General features: G+C 37.9%; 1 protein-coding gene across 2 annotated transcripts in view; it reads left to right on the top strand.

The window, feature by feature from the left end:
- Window positions 1-19,319, top strand: part of LOC145486675 (cytoplasmic dynein 2 intermediate chain 1-like) — a 30,411-nt gene that overhangs the window by 7,160 nt on the left and 3,932 nt on the right. The window contains exons 11-32 of one of the 2 annotated variants that reach the window (XM_081465385.1): window positions 337-357; window positions 545-622; window positions 920-944; window positions 1,333-1,439; window positions 2,259-2,372; window positions 2,532-2,643; window positions 3,142-3,239; window positions 4,500-4,623; window positions 5,845-5,942; window positions 6,359-6,429; window positions 7,688-7,763; window positions 8,607-8,721; window positions 9,132-9,207; window positions 9,718-9,750; window positions 10,294-10,328; window positions 10,773-10,837; window positions 10,946-10,997; window positions 11,436-11,502; window positions 12,149-12,236; window positions 12,676-12,742; window positions 17,851-17,909; window positions 18,573-18,618. In XM_081465385.1, the coding sequence (XP_081321511.1) occupies window positions 337-357; window positions 545-622; window positions 920-944; window positions 1,333-1,439; window positions 2,259-2,372; window positions 2,532-2,643; window positions 3,142-3,239; window positions 4,500-4,623; window positions 5,845-5,942; window positions 6,359-6,429; window positions 7,688-7,763; window positions 8,607-8,721; window positions 9,132-9,207; window positions 9,718-9,750; window positions 10,294-10,328; window positions 10,773-10,837; window positions 10,946-10,997; window positions 11,436-11,502; window positions 12,149-12,236; window positions 12,676-12,742; window positions 17,851-17,909; window positions 18,573-18,618 (1,627 nt within the window). The remainder of the gene's footprint in view (window positions 1-336; window positions 358-544; window positions 623-919; window positions 945-1,332; window positions 1,440-2,258; window positions 2,373-2,531; window positions 2,644-3,141; window positions 3,240-4,499; window positions 4,624-5,844; window positions 5,943-6,358; window positions 6,430-7,687; window positions 7,764-8,606; window positions 8,722-9,131; window positions 9,208-9,717; window positions 9,751-10,293; window positions 10,329-10,772; window positions 10,838-10,945; window positions 10,998-11,435; window positions 11,503-12,148; window positions 12,237-12,675; window positions 12,743-17,850; window positions 17,910-18,572; window positions 18,619-19,319) is intronic. The other variant, XM_081465386.1, reaches the window with a different exon arrangement.

Genomic DNA, 19,319 nt, shown 5'->3' with positions numbered 1-19,319 from the left:
TAATTTCATTTGGTAACAACTCAGGACTCTGTTTTGTTAGTGCACTGGAGAATTAATTGTTTTGATTTTTAAGTCTTCATTCCACTTGAAAAAAGCACTCACTGCGCCTTGTGAGTCCACAACATTTTGACCACTGTGACAACGCATATCATTGTTATTAAGAGTACAGACAATGCTAAACCACATTCGATTTGTTAAATTTACCATAATCTACAGTGATTCAATGTATGACCATTTTCAAGTCATCTGACAAGCAACAAACTGTGTATCAAATGAAAGTAGTTGTAATTGAGGAAAATGGTGTTCTTGCTTGTAACACTATGATTTTTTCCTTAGGATAGTTCTGGAATGCAGGAGGTAAGCTGTATGCTTTTGCAATGAATGTTCTTGTATTGAGTAAGTAAATAAGTCATATTGCATTCCATTACTGAACTTCATAAACTGATGCAGTTGCTAAAAGTGCAGACTGAACATGCTTCTTTTCATAAACACATCATTCTTTTCGTAGGTTAAATTTCTAATGGTTTAAATTTTGTTATTTTAGCTTCTTCAAGCAATCCATGCAGAAAACGAGGATGTTTCATCCAGAACTTCATCCAGAGAGGGCAGAGAACAAGCTAAGGTTTGCATCATTGTTGCCATAATCATAGCTTTATGGTCTTGTCCCAAAATTACAATGCACTTGTACATTTAGCTTAGGTACTCTGTAACCATGAAGTGGACCAGTTTTCTGTGTGTTTATTGCATCTAATACTTTATCTACATACATCTGCATGCGATACAACTTAAATACTCTGCTAGATGTAGATGTAAATAATAATGCTATCATTCAAATGATTTTGTGAGGGAAATTTCTTTGAGATAAATAATTGAGGACTGACTTACTGATTTATTGTGGTTGGTGTTTTTGTTCTTTCAGGAACTCTCAGAACCACCGAATAAAGGTGAGGAATTCTTGTTTTTTTGCGATATGATTAATATGATATAAATAATTTTTATGCTACCTTCCATAGCAACACCTTTTGACTACAAAACAGTATACATGTACATGTACAGTACAGCCTGCATGCATGCCCTAGTGTTTGGGTTTTTGCTCTCAGGTGCTGCTATCTGGTTTTTGGCTTTGGCACATGAGTATTTTAAGAGCAACATGCAGGGGTCACCATAGTTGAAGGTGAATTGTCAAGGCAAAGTGATAAGAAAGGAACCTGCACTGAGGGAGAGTAGATAATGTGTTGAAACTGAAGTGAAGTGTGCCACTCCTTTGGTCCCTGACATGAAACAGTCAGCTTCACTGCCCCATTAAAGACAGTTCTCGTTTTATTCGGCTAGAAAAAGTAAGACCTACCACTGGCAGCCATGGAAGGATCAACTTTGTTGCTGCAAAGCAGAAACAGATCACTGATAAAGTTGCTTCACGGACACGAAGGAGAGGGCAGGTGACTACATTTTTGGAAATAATAATTATGCAATGCATTCTTTCATCTGTGTATCAAGTTATGTAAAAAGGGTAGAATTGCCTACAGTGGAGTAGACTTTCTAAAAGTCCTTTCCAATAATTCTTTCCTGGTCTGTTGGTTTCAAGATTACCCTCTTGGGAGATGAATAAAAGGAAGATTAAGCAAAGGTAGACTTGTGGCAAGTCTAACAGTGGAGTTGAAGGTGTTAAATATACATGCTTCACGAAAACTCAACATGTCTTGCAACCTACAAAGTCTTTGTTGTTGCATTCCTTGCCAAAAAAAAGAACCATGCAAATTATGCTTTTGTATCAAGCCCTGGTACTGCCGTTTGCAAGCAAAGCTTATGCGTGTAATCCTGATGGAGGTGGTGGGGGTGGACTCCCATCTAAATATGACAGGGCTGCTCGCTGGAAATTTTGAAAAGAACCCTAAGAGGTATCAAGATCCTGTTTTGTGGGTGTGGCTTGAATTTTTTTCACCCTTAAGAGGCACCAATTTTGAATCAACATATTATCTCCTATCATATGGGTTTCGGCTCAATACCCTCAAAGGTATTGCAAAAGCTCCTGCTCTTTTGTTGCTGAACACCCTAATAATAATCAGAACCCTTTTTTAACCCCTAAAAGGTACGTCGAGCACCCCCATCCTTTTTAAAGTTTGGAAAAAGAAATAGGTCCAAAGTATATAAGGTATATCAACAACTTTGCTATAAAAACATAAGTGTCAAATGTACTTGGTTTGTGAAGGTAAAATATTAGCTCTCAAACTTGAAATGTTGACCTTGTTTGCTTTTAGGAACTGATGCACTTGATAGACCTTGATGTTGCTGCGTTCGATATATTTGATTTGCCGCCACTCAATGAGTATGAGCTGTACATAAAGAACTTTGGAAGGTCTGACACTAAACAGGTAATACGCAGCTTTCGTTTTACAGAAGTTGTCATTCTTCAATGTCAATAGCGGACTTAGGCAATTAATATAAAAGACAACTGGTTTTGATTAAAAGCAGGAGTTAGTGGGGAGAAGTTAATACATTTTTTATAGACTGTTAACTGCTGTGTTGTGTAGGAATATGTCCAATGTAATGAAGATAATCTGGAAAAAGAGATACAAACAGAGGAAATTGAGACAAGAACGAAATGGACACAAAATCCTGCAAGTGATGCTGCTGGTTTTGGAGGTGAGCTCTCCTGACATGCACTTAGTTTTACCATTTTGTAGTAAGGACCTATATCCACTGCCTTGAGAAGGACCAGTTGACCAGAGACTGTGTCTGTTTGTTTGCTCATAAAAGAGTCACGGTACTTCAAGTTACTTCAGTGTTACTTCCAGGAGTCCGTTTTGTAGGTTTGATTTATCATAGAGTGTCAATTAAGTTGTTTTTGTTTCGACTGGCTTTGTATGTAGTTGTAACACTTGTTCATGCACTTTCTAAAGTAGTGGACTTTTCTGCAATTGGCGTATAAGAGTAGTTATTGACAATTATTCAAACAGCTAATAGCATTGAAACATGAAATAGTAGCTAGAATGAACTAGTACTCTTCTTGCCAGAGATAGTGGTTGTAAACCTAAGATGACAATGGTCTTATTCAATTCACGGGGAAAAATTATGTTACCGAAAGATTTAACCCGCTCATTGACTTGCACTGTTATGATACGATGTTACTTTGCATTTCAGACGATGAAGATGATTTGCAGGAGGATTTATCCAGTTTAACAGAAAAAGCAAATATCGATAGCTTACGATTGTCAAAATTCCTTCAGCGGGCTACACAGGTGAGTTGGGCTATTCTCCTGCTGCCTTAAAGCAGCGTGTGGTCAGTATAGAGAGAAAAACACTCAGGCTGATTCTTAGTAGCAAGAAAATGTATTACATGTCCAGGTCTGCATACTATAAACCTCATACAGTACAGTACTTGTGTGAGTTACTAAGGCTTAAAATCCAATGACACGAGTCATTAATGATCAGCAAAGTTTTACAAATTGTTTCCTCCGTACGAAGAACATCACTGCAGCGAGCAGTCCAGGACGTCAGCTTTAGTTGGCTTTTTTAGAGATGGTCATTGTATGATTTCTAAGCTCAGCTCAAGTTAGCAGAATGGCATAAATCAAGACAACTCAACACAGAAAGTTGGAAAAAAAAAAAAAAAAAAAAAAAAAAAAAAAAAAAAAACCGTAGAAAAGCAATAGAAATCTCTGCAACTCACCACCAACAACGTAAGAATTTAATCGTAATGACCATAGTAGTCTGTCAGCACACCGCGCTTGTGACATAGCTGCTGCATGGTGCAATCGTCTCTAAACTGACGAGTAACTAAAGAGTTTGTACCTACCATGAGAAGAACAAGTCAAAGACTGAAACATTTGAGCACACGAATTTGAGTACTGGTTAATAAGTGTTAATTTACGGAGTATGGTCTACTTCAAACGTATGGCTAGCAAAATTTTATGTAGTATGTCAAACACGAAAGAGCGTGTTTGACCACAATTCCAAACACCGAGAAGAGAGTTAAAAATACGACGCGAGGAGTGTTTTTAAAGAACGTAGAGTTGTTTGGAAATGTTGTCAAACACTGTCTCCAGTGTTTGATATGACTCTTCAATCGCAACTACAGTGAAACTAAGGAGAAAATGGAGAACTAAAATCTAATCTATGCTAATTACGATCAGATATCCAGACACCGTTACGGTCACGATTTCTTTTGTGTAGACTTTAATGAGTTTGAAAAGGTCAGATATTAGAGGCTGCTACCACTTCCTCAATAGCCACTTGAGTTTGTAGAAGGTTTGCCATGAGAATAGTTTGGTCTTGCAGTTCTTTTAGCTTGATTAATTGTTTTCCAGAGGCCATTTCCGAGTTTCCTTGTGCCTCTGTTTCAGAACGAGCCTACGTCCAAAACCTTTCATGTGAAAATGAGTTTGATTTGCATGAAAATGTTTGAAACTTTGCCGATATCATCATTTATAGGAATTCTATTTTTATGTTTACAAGCATTGCTACTGGTAATAAGATTGACATTCTGTCTATTTTTGCAGACGTGTTTAATCCTTCTGGAAGAGAACATCAGTGAACAGGCCAACACTCAGTTTAAAGACAGGAATGATATGACCTGTAGTGATGGATTTATTCAACTATCAACTAAACAGCCCTATCTTGAAGGTATGATACTCGCTATCAACATTATACATCCTGTTACAATACAATACAATGTACCAGTGCGTGTTACATGTATATTGCTTGTGAATGTGTGGACGTTTTACAGTGTGAGGACTCCAACCAAGACCCTCTGACAAAATTCCGTGCAAATTTAACGATTGAAAACCTCAGATGTTAACTGTAGATTTCCGACAACCTATCCATCTAATAAAGCTTCACACATTCGATCTCTATTGTTCAATTTGCCAATAATTTGCCAGGTTTACTGTTTTACACTCTTTAATTGGCGTAAAACATCCGCGCCACCTACTTCGCCACCTATCACGTAGAAACTAAAACCAATAATTACCCCTTGTTCGCATTTGCTCTCACGCGCCTGCGCCTGTTACGTGTATATAGTTGCTCCAAGTTTTCATTTTCTTTACACATAAGACACATTTTTTGAACAAGACTTAATTTTGAAAAAGAGCACGATGAACATGATTCTTAAAAAATCCCAGTTTATGGAAGGTTAAGCAGTTGGCTTACAATGCGCGGCCGAGGAGTTGAACTCGGGACTACCGAGAAACAATTCCGACTATGGCCTCCAGATTTCAAATCCAGCACCTTAGTGTACCCGGTCCTGCCTCCGCCATTCTGCTGCAACTACATTTAACATTTAACTTCTACTTTATCCAATGTCAAAGGGCTTAATTTGTGTATCTGTGGTATTCGCTGTTATGAGAAAGTTCCATACAATGACCTCTGTGCTTTGCGTACTTATTTCCTTACTTGTGCCTTGTGTTTCTTGTTTCCAAGAACATAAAACATCTTGTAATATACACTGCTTGATGCCGGTTTCATTAGCTCACTTGGAAACTTTTTATACACCGTTTATAAGCTCTCCTGGTATAAGCCTCCCGGGTTGTAGGCCCACCTACAGCTGTAAAACCCCTTAGGATTGTGTACTAATCGAGGGATTGCAATCGTAATTGTACGGTATTTTGTCAAGTGCATGAACAACTAGTAAACATACAGGAGTCGATGATAAAACTTCTTGAAAATTAAATTCAAACCTACTCACTTGTTTTTATCTTAATTCAAGTACTTCTGACATCATTTGGTGATAAATTGCAGTTGTATTGGCAGTTTTCTTACCGTTGGAAGAAAAGCTCGGCATGGTAAATGAGCATACCATGGCATGTCGCGCTTGTAATAATATTTTTTATGCTTACTGTATTTCAGGGCGACCAGTGATATGTGTTCATATATCTCCAGTCCAGACATACTTCTTACTTGTTGCTTACGGTCCTGTAAAGGAACAGGGCAAGGTTACTTCAAAGGTGAGGCTCATAGTCAAGCTTGGCCAGTGTGGTGAATAATTTAAAACAGTTGATTGTTACTTCTGCCAAATCTCAACTTTCATTTCCCAAAATTAAGAAAAAAAAAAAAAACAGAAAAAAAACATAAAGTGCCTCTTGAAATTAGTACTAGCCGGGCCACTAGGGAATGGTAGGAACCATTTTGATTGACAGTTTGACTATGGAAACAATGCCGTAAATACCACAGGAAAGTAACAAAGGTTTATACATGTATTTCATTATATAAATAAAAAGCAAGGAAAAATAACAAACATACAAGCTGAATCACGAGCGAGTAAAAACTGACATTCTCATAGGAAGACAAGTAGACGGACGAACAAGTGTACAAAATATCTTGTTGGTTTTTGTTGGTGATTGCTTGTTTTCCTCTTATGTAGATTGACAATAACCTCCAGGATAAAGGTCTTGTATGCTTCTGGAACACTAATGAGCCCTCTGGACCGCAAAAGTAAGTCTTATTTTTAGTTTTAACTGCGACAACAAAAAATAAGGTCTCTGAGAATTGATTGACCACGTAGTGTTCTTAAGGAGGGTTGCTTAGTAATATGACTGATTTTCATGACACCGAGCTGACGTCACAACTTTGGGAGTGCTATTGTTATGTCTGATTGGACAAAAAAAAATTTTGGAACACTTGTACTTGTACCGATTTACCTAAAACAGCCCATGTTGATTGTTTCCTCTGAAAAATCTCAGTTCTTACTGAAACATTTCAAGACAGGTATTATGTTTATTTGTGGCATGCCTGAAAACTAGCTAGTAGTAGCTAAGTGCATCGACCACTATGAACATTCAACATTCAACATTCAACATTTAACAGTTATAGTTCCAGATGCGTGAAAAGTTTTATGTGGGGAACATTGTTTGAACGGATTATGCGCTTCTATATTCTCTCCCCATTTTAATTTCGGACAGTAGTTTTAGGAAAAGAGAGCATCGGACCCCGCGGCAGACTGTTGATTACCAGTCACTGTTTGGGAAAATGAACTCAAGCCAAAGCGATAACTGGCTGGATTGGACGCCAGAGAGTTTCGTTACCAGTTAATTAAAACAATAACCAAACTGAGCATAAAGGATGAAAAGGTCATTATTTTGATGTACAGTGAACTCTCTCTAAGACAGACGCTGTCGGGAAAGGACCACACTGTCCGTCTTAGAGAGGACGCCGGCTTATAAAGAGTCGAAGTTACCTGACACCAGTAATTCTGACATACACTGTAATAAAGCTGAACCTATGCAAAATGAATCCACGCCTGTTTTAAGTCTGTTTTAAGTTCAGCTCGAATGTAAATTTGTAATTTAAATGTAAACTTTATCATTTTTTTGTAAACTATTGTGATAATATTGTAATAAGAAATGTTTGAAGGCCAGTAAGGAGAATTGGTAGGTCTGAAACAGAGCCTAAAGGGATGGCTGCTGAAACTGAACTGACTGTAGTTTTAGTGTATATGACTCAGGGAGTTTAAGTAACGTGTTATCCTATCCCTTATATATTATCCCATGCAAGATGAAAATCAAAATCCTCCGCATTCATTTTGAGACTGTGTTGAACTTGTGCTAGGGGAATTGGTTTTAAGTCAATGCTGAGATGATAGGTCCTTCATTCTCATGACCTAACAGTTTGTATTTGCAATTATACAATAAGGAGAAGTCATTTAGTAACAGATCTCTGCTGGTGATAACGCTAATTGAACGGTTTTTCCCAGAATTTTAATCTGCGAATCTTCACCAAGGTGCTGTTGTTTGAGTCCTTCGAAGGCAACTTTAGCATTTGCTGGCTTGGTAGGTTTTACTGCTGTTATGTAGTTGTATCATTCGAGCGAATGTTACATAGCCTGTCACAAAGAACGAGATGGAGGGATTTAATTGAACGTTTTGAGTGTTTTCACATGAGGGTACGGCAGCAATGTTGGTGTCCCAAAACAGCGAAACGGCGGCCATGTTGATGCATGTCCCGAACCAGTCCTGAGGGAGTTGGACTCTTTTCTTGTGTAAACACTTTCTTCTGTTCCAATAAATTTGCATGGCTGCTGGCCACGCGAGTGAAAACGCTCTAAAGAAGTTAGAAACAAATAGAGAGATTACAAATCTGTCTTTCTATTGATATCATTTCATTCCTCACTTCTCTTCTTTTGACTCGTTCATGGCATAGAGCGTATGCACTCACGTCCTCACGTGTCCAGCAGCCATGCAAATGTTTTGGAACAAAAGAAAGTGTTTACATAAGAAAAGAGTTGAACTCCCACAGGATTGGTTTGGTACACCAATAAGGCTGCCATGACCTCATTTTTGATATTTGGACTCTGTTTTACACCTTTTGATACAAACCCAAAAGAAGACCAACCTGACACTTAATGGGCTTTATTTATAGGCCTGTCTATTTGATCTTCAGCTAGAAACGAAATTGAGGGAAATAATGGAATAAAATGTCACGGAATACCAACACAGTGGAAAAAGATAAAATGCAGTTTGCAAGTGGACTATTTTGTAATAATGTGAATTTGTACACTGTACGTCTTTGTGACTTTAAGTCATAAAGTACCACACATTTAGTTTACTTGGGGGTTAAAGTTGAGTAGAAGGCAAAGATAGTGTTGAGTATTAACATTTCTATGGATCTTACAGGAAGACGGATCACTGGTAGCGTGGGACTTGAGAGAGTCTTCGATGATGCCTAGCTTTTCCAGAGTCTCTTTTGGAGACAGTGAAATAATCTTGAGGCCGCCTACTTTCAGCACAGGTGTGTTGACTGTTAGGCATTGTGCCTTTGGGAGTATGCTTGTTTCATGATTATGAATTACCGAGAATGTGTAGAAAGCTGTCTGTTGTGAATGTCATGTTGTTCTATGTTCGTAACCCGTTGAACTGAGCCCGTTCTTAATGCCAGGCGAAGGACCTTTCATCCTGTCCTCTTTGCTCCTCGCCTCTCGGAATCGTCTGCCTGAAAAACAACGTTTTGACTTGAAATTGAAACGTTAGCGAAATAATTTGTGTTTCACAAGATGGGAGAAAGCTGGCTGAGGTACCGTGCATGTACTTATTGTTAGCCATTCATTATTAATGTGAAATTCGCCAAGCACGAATAGGCACCCTTGCACTTTGGCTTCAGTACTAAGGGATGATGTTCACTTCAGTTATCTTTCTTCTCAGCTGGGGTGTTGAAAAAAGACGAGAGCCATCTCAGTCCAGTTGTGTCCCTATTGCCAATTGTTATGCCAGGAGACAGGTCAGTGATGTGTACATGAAGAATATCCTTCATGTATTGCGGATCGAAGCTTAAGTCGATGACAAATGCTTGTAAAATGACCATATCTTTTCTCCATTGTATTGATGACGAATAATATGGTAATTAAGCTCTAACTCTCTATTAAAAACACAAGCCAAATGCCGAAAAAACAATAAGGTTTCGTTGTTCATAAAATACGTCATTCAAGCAGCGAATGTAGACACGTAAAAACGTCAGACTGATCTTGAAAAGTGTCTCTTGTCTCTTAAATTTTTGTTGCAGTGGAACTCTGTTAACGCGACAGAAATAATAATAACAAAGAAACCTCCACCTTGAAGGCTTTAAGTGATCAATGGATAATAGGTTTTTTGTAATTTTAATAAAACATCGGAGAGTGTGTGGAAAATATTAAACCAAGAGATATATTATCTTGATAAACCATCAAATTCACAGAAATAACTTTGATGATAATGAATATAATTTTTACCTTAAAACCTCTTCGTGCCGCAGACATATGTTGCAAGAAATTTCAGCAGCTACGAGGTAAAGAATAAAATGTTCATTTAACTAATTAACAATTGTAGGGATAAATTAACAAGACGACAACCAAAAAAAACAGCGATGATAGCTAAACAGTAAGAAATCGAAATAACTTGAATATAAAAAGTACAATTAAAAGATCTCCATAGTTAGCGAAGGTGGCAGTGATGTAATGTGTTATAAAATTGACATAACAACCTGAAACCGTTATGGGATTGCAATCGAAATAAAATTTTCCTCTCCCTCCTGTAAAACATATCGATACATACTAACAAGACTGAAGACAGCTGCGACTCAGTCCTAGTTGTTTAGTCATTTTTAGCTTTGACTTGTTCATAACTATCCATAATACGTATGAAATTATGTTATGTTTCGTGAATGCGATTAAAAAAAGTTACTAAAACCTACATTCCATTCAGCTAATGTATGGTAGCAAGAGAAGGACAAGATGGACGAATTTTAACAGAATTCACGCGTCACATATAGTTTTAGATAACTGCAGAAAAAGTTGTCATGTAGAACTAATTTACTCATTTGTTGATTTAGCGCGAGGGCCTCAGGAGGATCAAACTTTATGTCAGGTAATCTTGCCCGATTTTCAGTTGATTGAATTCAAATCATACTAAGTTCCAATTTACTTTAATAAACTCATTCACATCATTGGGAATTGTAAAGTGTTTAAATCTGGAAAAACATCAACTTCACGAATTCATGTTTTGTCTATGTTTAGTCCATTTCTCTTTTCGTCATCTTTATTGGGTTCTTGTTATTGGTCGATGACCCTTCTTAATATCAAACCGATATTATTGAGTTCCTATAGGGAAATGTAGATACGTTCTTGGACCCTCTGCATATATGCATACCTGTATTACCGAACAATCATTGGATGTGCCTTGTAGTTCTTTGTCTTCTCGTTTTTGCCTTTTGGTTGTTTTGATAGGGCTGTAATGTAGACGTCACTAGTGATATAATTCCGCCATTTCAAAGCTTGACTAACTCTCTTTTCCTGTTTCATTTTGTTTCAGATGATATGCTAGGCTTATCTTTCCAACTAGCTTCTTTAGAGGAAAATGCTGCAATTTATCTATGGGTAATCCATTTTCTTGTTTTGCTAGCCGTCGTTTACATAAGCTCTCTAAATTTTCTTTTGATATTTGTAATAACTTTATTGATGTATCAACGCTTTTTCTCTCTTCAGGTTGTTGTTGAGCTTGATAGAGCGAACACCGCAGGCTCAGAGTCGGATCTTGGTCAGTGGAAACCTTCCTGGTCATGTTGTAGTGATGTTCCCTTTCCTCTGTCGTTAATATTTATCTTGGAAGCAAGAACAACAGCAAAAATCTTTTGGAGAGGAAATGAAGGAGTTTCCAATTCGTATTGCCCAAATCAAAAGTACCACATACAGTAGCTTATATTACGAACGTTCTTACGTAATTCTGACGTCACGGTGCGACTCCTCTGACAGAAACATGTAGGTTCTTTCAAGTCTCGGAAAAGGTGCTTAGCCTAGTACTCAGGCCTTCCCATCCCGCGAGGTTAAGGTGTCACAACGTTTGTGACGGCTCAAACTGAGCAGAGTCAATCGATCTGTGGATGTTTTGCTTCTACTGATGAGACGAGCTTAAAAAACATAACTCTCCCTCGACTTACTGAGAAGATTTCTTATTCAATGGTTGGTTTCATTTTAGGTTTGTCTCCTGGAGGAAAAATAAAGCTGATCAAAAGCTCTTCAATATCTCTTCAATCGCCTTTTAGGTTTGTTGTAGTTTTGGCTCTAGTTGATCGAAGTGTGACGCTTTACAGATGTTTTCGTAGTTTCAGTTCTTTTCGTTTGCACGAGAGTCATGACGTTACGTTGAAAATAACTAGCTTAGCTAAAAGAGTAAGTATTCCTTCAGGTTCAAGTAATACGACCAAGACGAGAGACAGTGTTTCATCGGGATATTCAAACACCGAGAAGAGAGTCGAAAACACGACGCGCAGCGGAGTATTTTTAACGAAATTCGACGTGTTTGGATAGCCTATGAAACACTGTCTCGAGTGTTTGATATATCTTCTCAGTTGAAACAAAAACTAACGAGTAAACGGAGAAGTAAAATCCTCAAAATCTCTGCTTATTAAGACCGGGTATCCAAAGCTCCTTCGCGGTTGTGATTTTCTTTGTTTTAAGTTCATGAATTATGTATGAGTTTGAGAAGTGTTCAGAAAGCAGTGGTGTCCGATTGTCAGATGTTTTTCCATGCGGTGGTAAGGCTGCCAACGCTCCAGATGTCAGTTGAGAGTCTCAAGCTTTCATGTAACAGCAAGCCAAGTTGTTGTTCAAACGTAAGATAGGATTGAAATAATAAATATAGTTTTGTCCGCCGCCCCTACAAAGTAACGAGATCATTACGTTTTTCAGGGATTTCCGTAGCAAGATGAGTTTACAAGCGCTCATAATGAGATTTCTTCCACACGATCCTAATCACATTTACGTTGGCACAGATGGGGTAAGAAAGAGAAACTTGGCAATTTTACAGAGTTCATCAAGTTTATAATGCCTCCGGAATAAATACACTACTTGTATACCGGTACTTCGTTTGGCAATTTGCATACCACTGAACCTCACATTGAGAAGGGCTCTGATTGAGCTAATCCAGGATTAGCATGAATTTTTAGTTCTATGAATCTTAAGCGAGGGTTTTGGTTTTATATTTTTGACTTTAACATGCATAGGTTTTTAACGTTGATATTTTTACGAGAGGACGTTGTGTTAACATACGTTCAGTGATGTGGGTGGTCTGTTACATAAGCGGTTATTCGACCGACAATATCCTGATTTTCTACTTTATCAACCGAAATACCATAATAAGGTTTGCGTCTCTTAAGCGTCATGGTTGGATTGAGAGAAGTTTGATCTCTTCTTTATTATTACATTGCATTTTTTAGGGTTATGTTCTTCACTGTGAAAGGCACGGCAGTCGAGCACCTCCAAAGGCTCACAGACCTGCTATTGGTAAATAAATTTTTAACTGTACTAAGAGGACTGTGTCATATTGGGCGCTTTCCATGTAAATTTCGAAACGGGGACAAATGTTACAGAAATTTCCTGGGAAAGTTTCCAGACAATTCAGAAATTGTTGAATTTCAGAAAAGTGAAACATTCAACCGAAAATTGCGGATATTCCAGGAGGAAAGTCAAATAGAACGGAAATTCCCGGTAAGAAATTTCCAAAAATTTCGATATACCTAGCAAGGTTGTCCTCTTGTCCTGAAATTACAGAAAATGCTTTTCCATTCGTCACTGGAAATTTCATTAGGGTATTAGGGTATTAGAGTGTTAAGGATGTTAGGATATTAGGGTGTTAGGGTATTAGGTTATTAGGGTATTAGGGTTTTAGGGTATTCGGGTTTTCGGGTATTAGGGTATTAGGGTATTAGCGTTCAAGGTATTAGGGTATTAGGGTATTAGGGTATCAGGGTATTAGGGTAGGGTGTTAAGGTATTATTGTGCTAGGGTATTAGGGTATTAGGGTTTCAGGGTGTTAGGGTATTAGGGTATTAGGGTTTCAGGGTATTAGGGTATTAAGGTACTAGTGTGTTTGGGTGTTAAGGTATTCGGGTGTAAGGGTGTTAGGGTATTAGGGTGTTAGGGTTTTAGGGTATTAGCTTATTAGCGTATTAAAGTTTTAGGATGTTAGACTATTAGGGTACTTGGATATTAGGGTATTAGTGTATTAGGGTATTAAGGTACTAGGGTGTTGGGGTGTTTATTGCTGGTTTTTAGTGTCACGCAATTCAAAATAGATCAAAATAAAAATAAAGACTGGTCAATAGATAAAGTCCAGAATCTGGGAAATGAAAGAAGGTAAATATCCAAAGACTCTCGCCAAAATTCTGGTCACAGCCATTTTTGTTATACGAGATATGCGGAGAAATTTTTTACCCAAATTTATAGTGATTTGTATGGAGACGCCATGCTTGTGCCTATCCGTATGGGCACCAACATGGCGGCCGGAAACCAACAGAAACATCTGTCACTGAGTTTTGCTACAAAAGTGTGAATTTATCCCTTGAGGAACTCTAAAACATTAAAATAATACTTTTTCAAAGACATGAACTGTTCAGATAGCCAAATGCCTCAAAATTAGTCACTTTTTTTAACCATCATGACAGCTCTCTAGGCCGTCATGTAAGTGCCGCGTCACGCAAAAGCTTAGAAATTTAAGCGTAGTGTATCACAAAACCAAGAACCCATTCGGAGCGAAAATTTGTATGAATATTAGTTTTCAGCTGCTCTTATACATCATTTAAGTAAAATCTCAAGAAGATCAATAGTTTTGTAGTTCGAATTTTAGTGACGTCATGTGAAAACCAGCTATAAGGGTCTTAGGGTAATAGAGCAATAGGGTAATAGGGTATTAGGGTATTAGGGTATTAGGGTATTAGGGTATTAGGGTATTAGGGTATTAGGGTATTAGGGTATTAGCGCATTGGGGTATTAGGGTATTAGGGTATTATCGTGCTAGGGTATTAGGGTGTTAGGGTATTAGGGTGTTAGGGTATTAGGGTGTTAGGGTTTTAGGGTGTTAGGGCATTAGGGTATTAGGGTATTAGGGCATTGGGGTATTAGGGTATTATTGTGCTAGGGATTAGGGTACTAGGGTATTAGGGTATTAGGGTGTTAGGGTATTAGGGTATTAGGGTATTAGGGTATTAGGGTATTAGGGTTTTAGGGTATTAGGGTATTAGGGTATTAGGGTATTAGGGTTTTAGGGTATTAAGGTACTAGGGTATTAGGGTGTTAGGGTGTAAGGTAACTAGGGTATTAGGGTATTAGGGTTTTATGGTGTTAGGGTATTAGGGTATTAGGGTATTAGTGTGTTAGGGTATTATGGTGTTTGGGTATTAGGATATTAGAGTGTTACGGTTTTAGGGTGTAAGGGTGTTAGGGTATTAGGGTGTTGGGGTTTTAGGGTATTAGGGTATTAGTGTGTTATGGTATTATGGTGTTTGGGTATTAGGGTATTGGGGTGTTAGGGTGTTAAGGTATTGGGGTTGTAGGGTATTAGGGTACCAGGGTAACAGGTATTAGGGTGTTAGGGTGTTAGGGTAGTACGGTTTTAGGGATGTTAGGATATTAGGGTGTTAGGGTATTAGGGTATTAGAGTATTAGGGTTTTAGGGTATTAGGGTATTAGGGTTAGGTAAAGGTAAGTTAAAATCTTTATTTAGACACGGTATTTCCTTCAGGACTTAACAATATTGAATTAAAGTAGTCTAACTACCTAACTAATAAATTTCTAATAACTAAAGGAAATAATTAAAAACGTGCTTTACAAGGAAGCTGTGTATAAAAGCAAAATAAATCTTACATAAGACTACCATCAAAATCATAATTCTTTAACTTAGATTTAAATTCATCAAGAGAGGGTGACTGACGAATATCCAAGGGTAGATTATTCCACGTTACAGCTCCGCTGTAGGACAGAGTTCTTTTACAATAATTAGAGCGGGGCTATGGAATGGCAAGTGAACAGTATAGGTTGAGGTATCGGAACGGAAGACAAAGTGCGAACTAAGATAGTCTGGAACCATGTTATTTATAATCTTTATACATCATTATTGTACATATAGCAAGAATTTTACGCAATAAACTTTGCAAATAGAATTCTATATGTGCTATATTTCCACATGTGAAAAAAGCGATACGTCCAATCAGATTCGCGTATAGCGTTTTCCCATGTGAAAATATAACCAATCACCGTTCAGTGTAGAATCACTTAGCCAATCAGAGTTAAGCACTCAAATGGCTTCCGAGAAGCGCGGTCTTGAAATCAGCGCCCGCTTGAAGTTTATGTTTCGAGAACATGGCTTCGGCTTCCCGTTTTAGTTCACTTTCGGAAAATAGCAGCGGAATATATCCAACATCTCGAGCGCTAGAACTTCAGTTTGAGAATCAATGGCCATTTAAAAAAACCGAGGAAGTAAATTTAACATCAGAAAGCCAACAACATTCAAGGAGGAACATTCGAATTTAAACAGTGTGAGTCAGAGTCCGAGTTTGTCTTTGCACAGCGCGAAGCGCCGCCATTACATGATTAAATCTGAGAGTGATTAGGGACATGTGAAAAGATTTCACTCTATGTATTTATGAATTTTCCCGTATTATATTTATTATTTGAATAAAAATCCGTACGTCGCACTTCCTATGAAGTAATCTATATTTATTGATTTATCAACAAGGCTTTGACGGTCCAGTTTACCATTCACAACAATTCATCAGCATTACGATCGTAATTTGAAAAAGTTATCACGTGCAGCACGATTTTGTAATTTTTGTAACTTCTGAGAAAGACTCTTAGAACAGGATCCCCAAACCGAGCTGCAGTAATCGAGATGAGGTTGAACTAATGAATTGTTGCGTATTAGGGTATTAGGGTGTTAGGGTATTAGGGTATTAGGGTGTTAGGGTATTAGGATATTAGGGTGTTAGGGTATTAGGGTATTAGGGTATAAGGATATTAGGGTACAAGGGTATTAGGGTATTAGGATATTAGGGTATTAAGGTATTAGGGTATTAGGGTATTAGGGTATTAGGATATTATGGTATTAGGGTATTAGGGTATTGGGGTGTTAGGGTATTAGGGTATTAGGGTATTAGGGTATTAGGATATTATGGTATTAGGGTATTAGGGTATTAGGGCATTAGGGTATAAGGATATTATGGTATTAGGGTATTAGGATATTATGGTATTAGGGTATTAGGGTATTAGGGTATTAGGGTATTAGGATATTATGGTATTAGGGTATTAGGGTATTAGGGTATTAGGGTATTAGGGTATTAGGGTATTAGGGTATTAGGATATTATGGTATTAGGGTATAAGCATATTATGGTATTAGGGTATTAGGATATTATGGTATTATGGTATTAGGGTATTAGGGTATTAGGGTATTAGGGTATTAGGGTATTAGGGTATTAGGGTATTAGGGTAATAGGGTATTAGGGTATTAGGATATTAGGATATTAGGGTATTAGGGTATTAGGGTGTTAGGGTATTAGGGTATTAGGATATTATGGTATTATGGTATTAGGGTATTAGGGTATTAGGGTGTTAGGGTATTAGGGTATTAGGGTGTTAGGGTATTAGGGTATTAGGGTGTTAGGGTATTAGGGTATTAGGATATTATGGTATTAGGGTATTAGGGTATTAGGGTATTAGGGTATAAGGATGTTAGGGTACAAGGGTATTAGGGTATTAGGGTATTAGGGTATTAGGGTATTAGGGTATTAGGGTATTAGGGTAATAGGGTATTAGGGTATTAGGATATTAGGATATTAGGGTATTAGGGTATTAGGGTATTAGCGTATTAGGGTATTAGGGTATTAGGGTATTAGGGTATAAGGGTGTTAGGGTACAAGGGTATTAGGGTATTAGGATATTAGGGTATTAGGGTTTTAGGGTATTAGGGTATTAGGGTATTAGCGTATTAGGGTATTAAGGTATTAGGGTATTAGGGTATTAGGGTATAAGGGTGTTAGGGTACAAGGGTATTAGGGTATTAGGATATTAGGGTATTAGGGTTTTAGGGTATTAGGGTATTAGGGTATTAGGATATTAGGTTACTAGGGTATTAGGGTGTTTGGGTGTCAGGGTATTAGGGTACTTGGTTGTTATGGTTTCAGCGTCTTAGTGTTTTGGATTAGGGTTAAGGTATTAGGGTATTAGGCTAGTAGGATATCAGGATATAGAATGGAAAGCGCCCATTGTTATATAACTGGGATTTAGTTGAATCTAACGCGCGCTCTTATCGGTGGATTTTTGGTCACGTGGTAATGGCTAATTCTAATGTTGCTGAATAATAGTTCACAAAGTTAGACAAGCTGCCAAAAGGTCGTAATAAGCCAAAATGGGATAAGGACGGTTTAGATTGGGTAAGATTGCTACGGTTTACGAACGTCCAATGTGAAAAAAAAAAATTGTTCAAAATGGTCCAACCCTTTCATATCTCGTTTAAACCTCTCCTTTCTGTCGTTATCCATTTGCGGGTGATTTTCACGTTCTAACATTTGATCTTGTGTTACCTTGTTCTGATAGCGGGCTTCTTTATTGTTTATTTCAGAGAGCTTAATGAACATCGCAGCTGTTGACTTGTCTCCATGGCAGTTACCATGTATGCTGGTAAGTAAACTGTGTAGGATGTATTGAATTGCATTTCTCTTCTTTGCGTCAGTCCCTGAAATTATCACTGAAGTTCACCATCCGCTCATGGGTAAGTTTCCCAGCTCAGTCGTGCTTAGAATGAGCTCTGAACGCTCAATAGACAAAACGACCAATGTAATCAGTTAAATACTTCCTTCTCCATTAAAGTTCAGTAAACCCCTCTAGTTTCTTTAAATTTAGTTCTTCCAAATCTATTACAATTTAAGAAGAGGCAAAACGACTATGTTGAGTTAACTACATGGTTTTACTTACATACTTTGAAAATATACAGTGCAAACGTCATCTCCTAGCTCTATTTTCATTGCGCAAGCCAAACTGGTTTTGATTTGGAAAAGGAGTCTCCACCTCCCCCCCCCCCCCCTGCACTCTAGAAATCTCCCCACTTTCTCTCAAAGGTCGTAAAAAGTAAGATGAACATTAAAGGCGACTTTTTCATGTAATTGTTTTGATCATAACGCTGTCAGCGCAAGAGAACTGCTCTGTCGTAGTTCTGTTGTATTTTTATAGGAATCCAATCAATGATCGGGTGGTTTTACTGGACATTAAGAACAGTTTAGACGTGAGAGTAGGCTGCAGTGGGATTTGTATCGCTTATGTCTTGATGTGGCATTTGTTTTTCAGGCAGGAAGTGATGATGGGAACCTGTGGCTGTTCAACTTAAAGAACGGTGAGTGTTTTTTTAAGCGTGGAAGAGAAGCTATTGAAGGTGATAGACAGTGGCAAAACGCAGTTAAACGGTATGGAATGAAATGAAATAAGGTGAAAGGAAATGTAATGGTATGGAATGGAGTACAGTGCAGAGAAGTGCAGTGAAATGTATACAATGTGAAGTTAAAGAAGATGGAAAAAAGTTTCAGGTCGTTCTGTTTGTTGGTAACTAAAATCACCAGCGGCTTAGGAATCCCTGGGTAACATCTCTTTGATTACAAACTGTGTTGAAATATGTTCCTTGTTAAGAACTGCATTATGTGTTTTCTAAGCCGCAAAGACCTGTCTTAATTTTGTGTTGGGTTTGGAATCATTTTCGCTGGTTTTGAAGGGGAAGGGGAATGGGGAATTGGGCACCTTCTTGAAGTACTGGTGATATTGGATTGGAAGCTGAAGAAACACCACGGCTGAAAAGCAAAATGTTAGTAGAAGTAACTTAACAGAGAACAATTCCAGGAGGAACAAATAGCAAAGAGTCTTGAACCGAAGCCACATGTATAAGGTAGTAGGATTAAGTTGGCTTCGCAATGTCGTGATCGATCCTTTTTTTTTCGTTTAGCGTGAAATTCAAATCGAAAACGGGACCTGTACTTTGTGAAGAATTGTATTCGTTTACCGTTCACAGGTTTTAATCTAACCACTTTCTGTTTTTTTTTTCTA

Source organism: Orbicella franksi, chromosome 5 (assembly GCF_964199315.1).
Source record: "Orbicella franksi chromosome 5, jaOrbFran1.1, whole genome shotgun sequence".
NCBI classification, from domain to species: Eukaryota; Metazoa; Cnidaria; class Anthozoa; order Scleractinia; family Merulinidae; genus Orbicella; species Orbicella franksi.
Note: the sequence above shows the minus strand (reverse complement) of the source record. Positions and strands in the feature narration are given on the sequence as shown.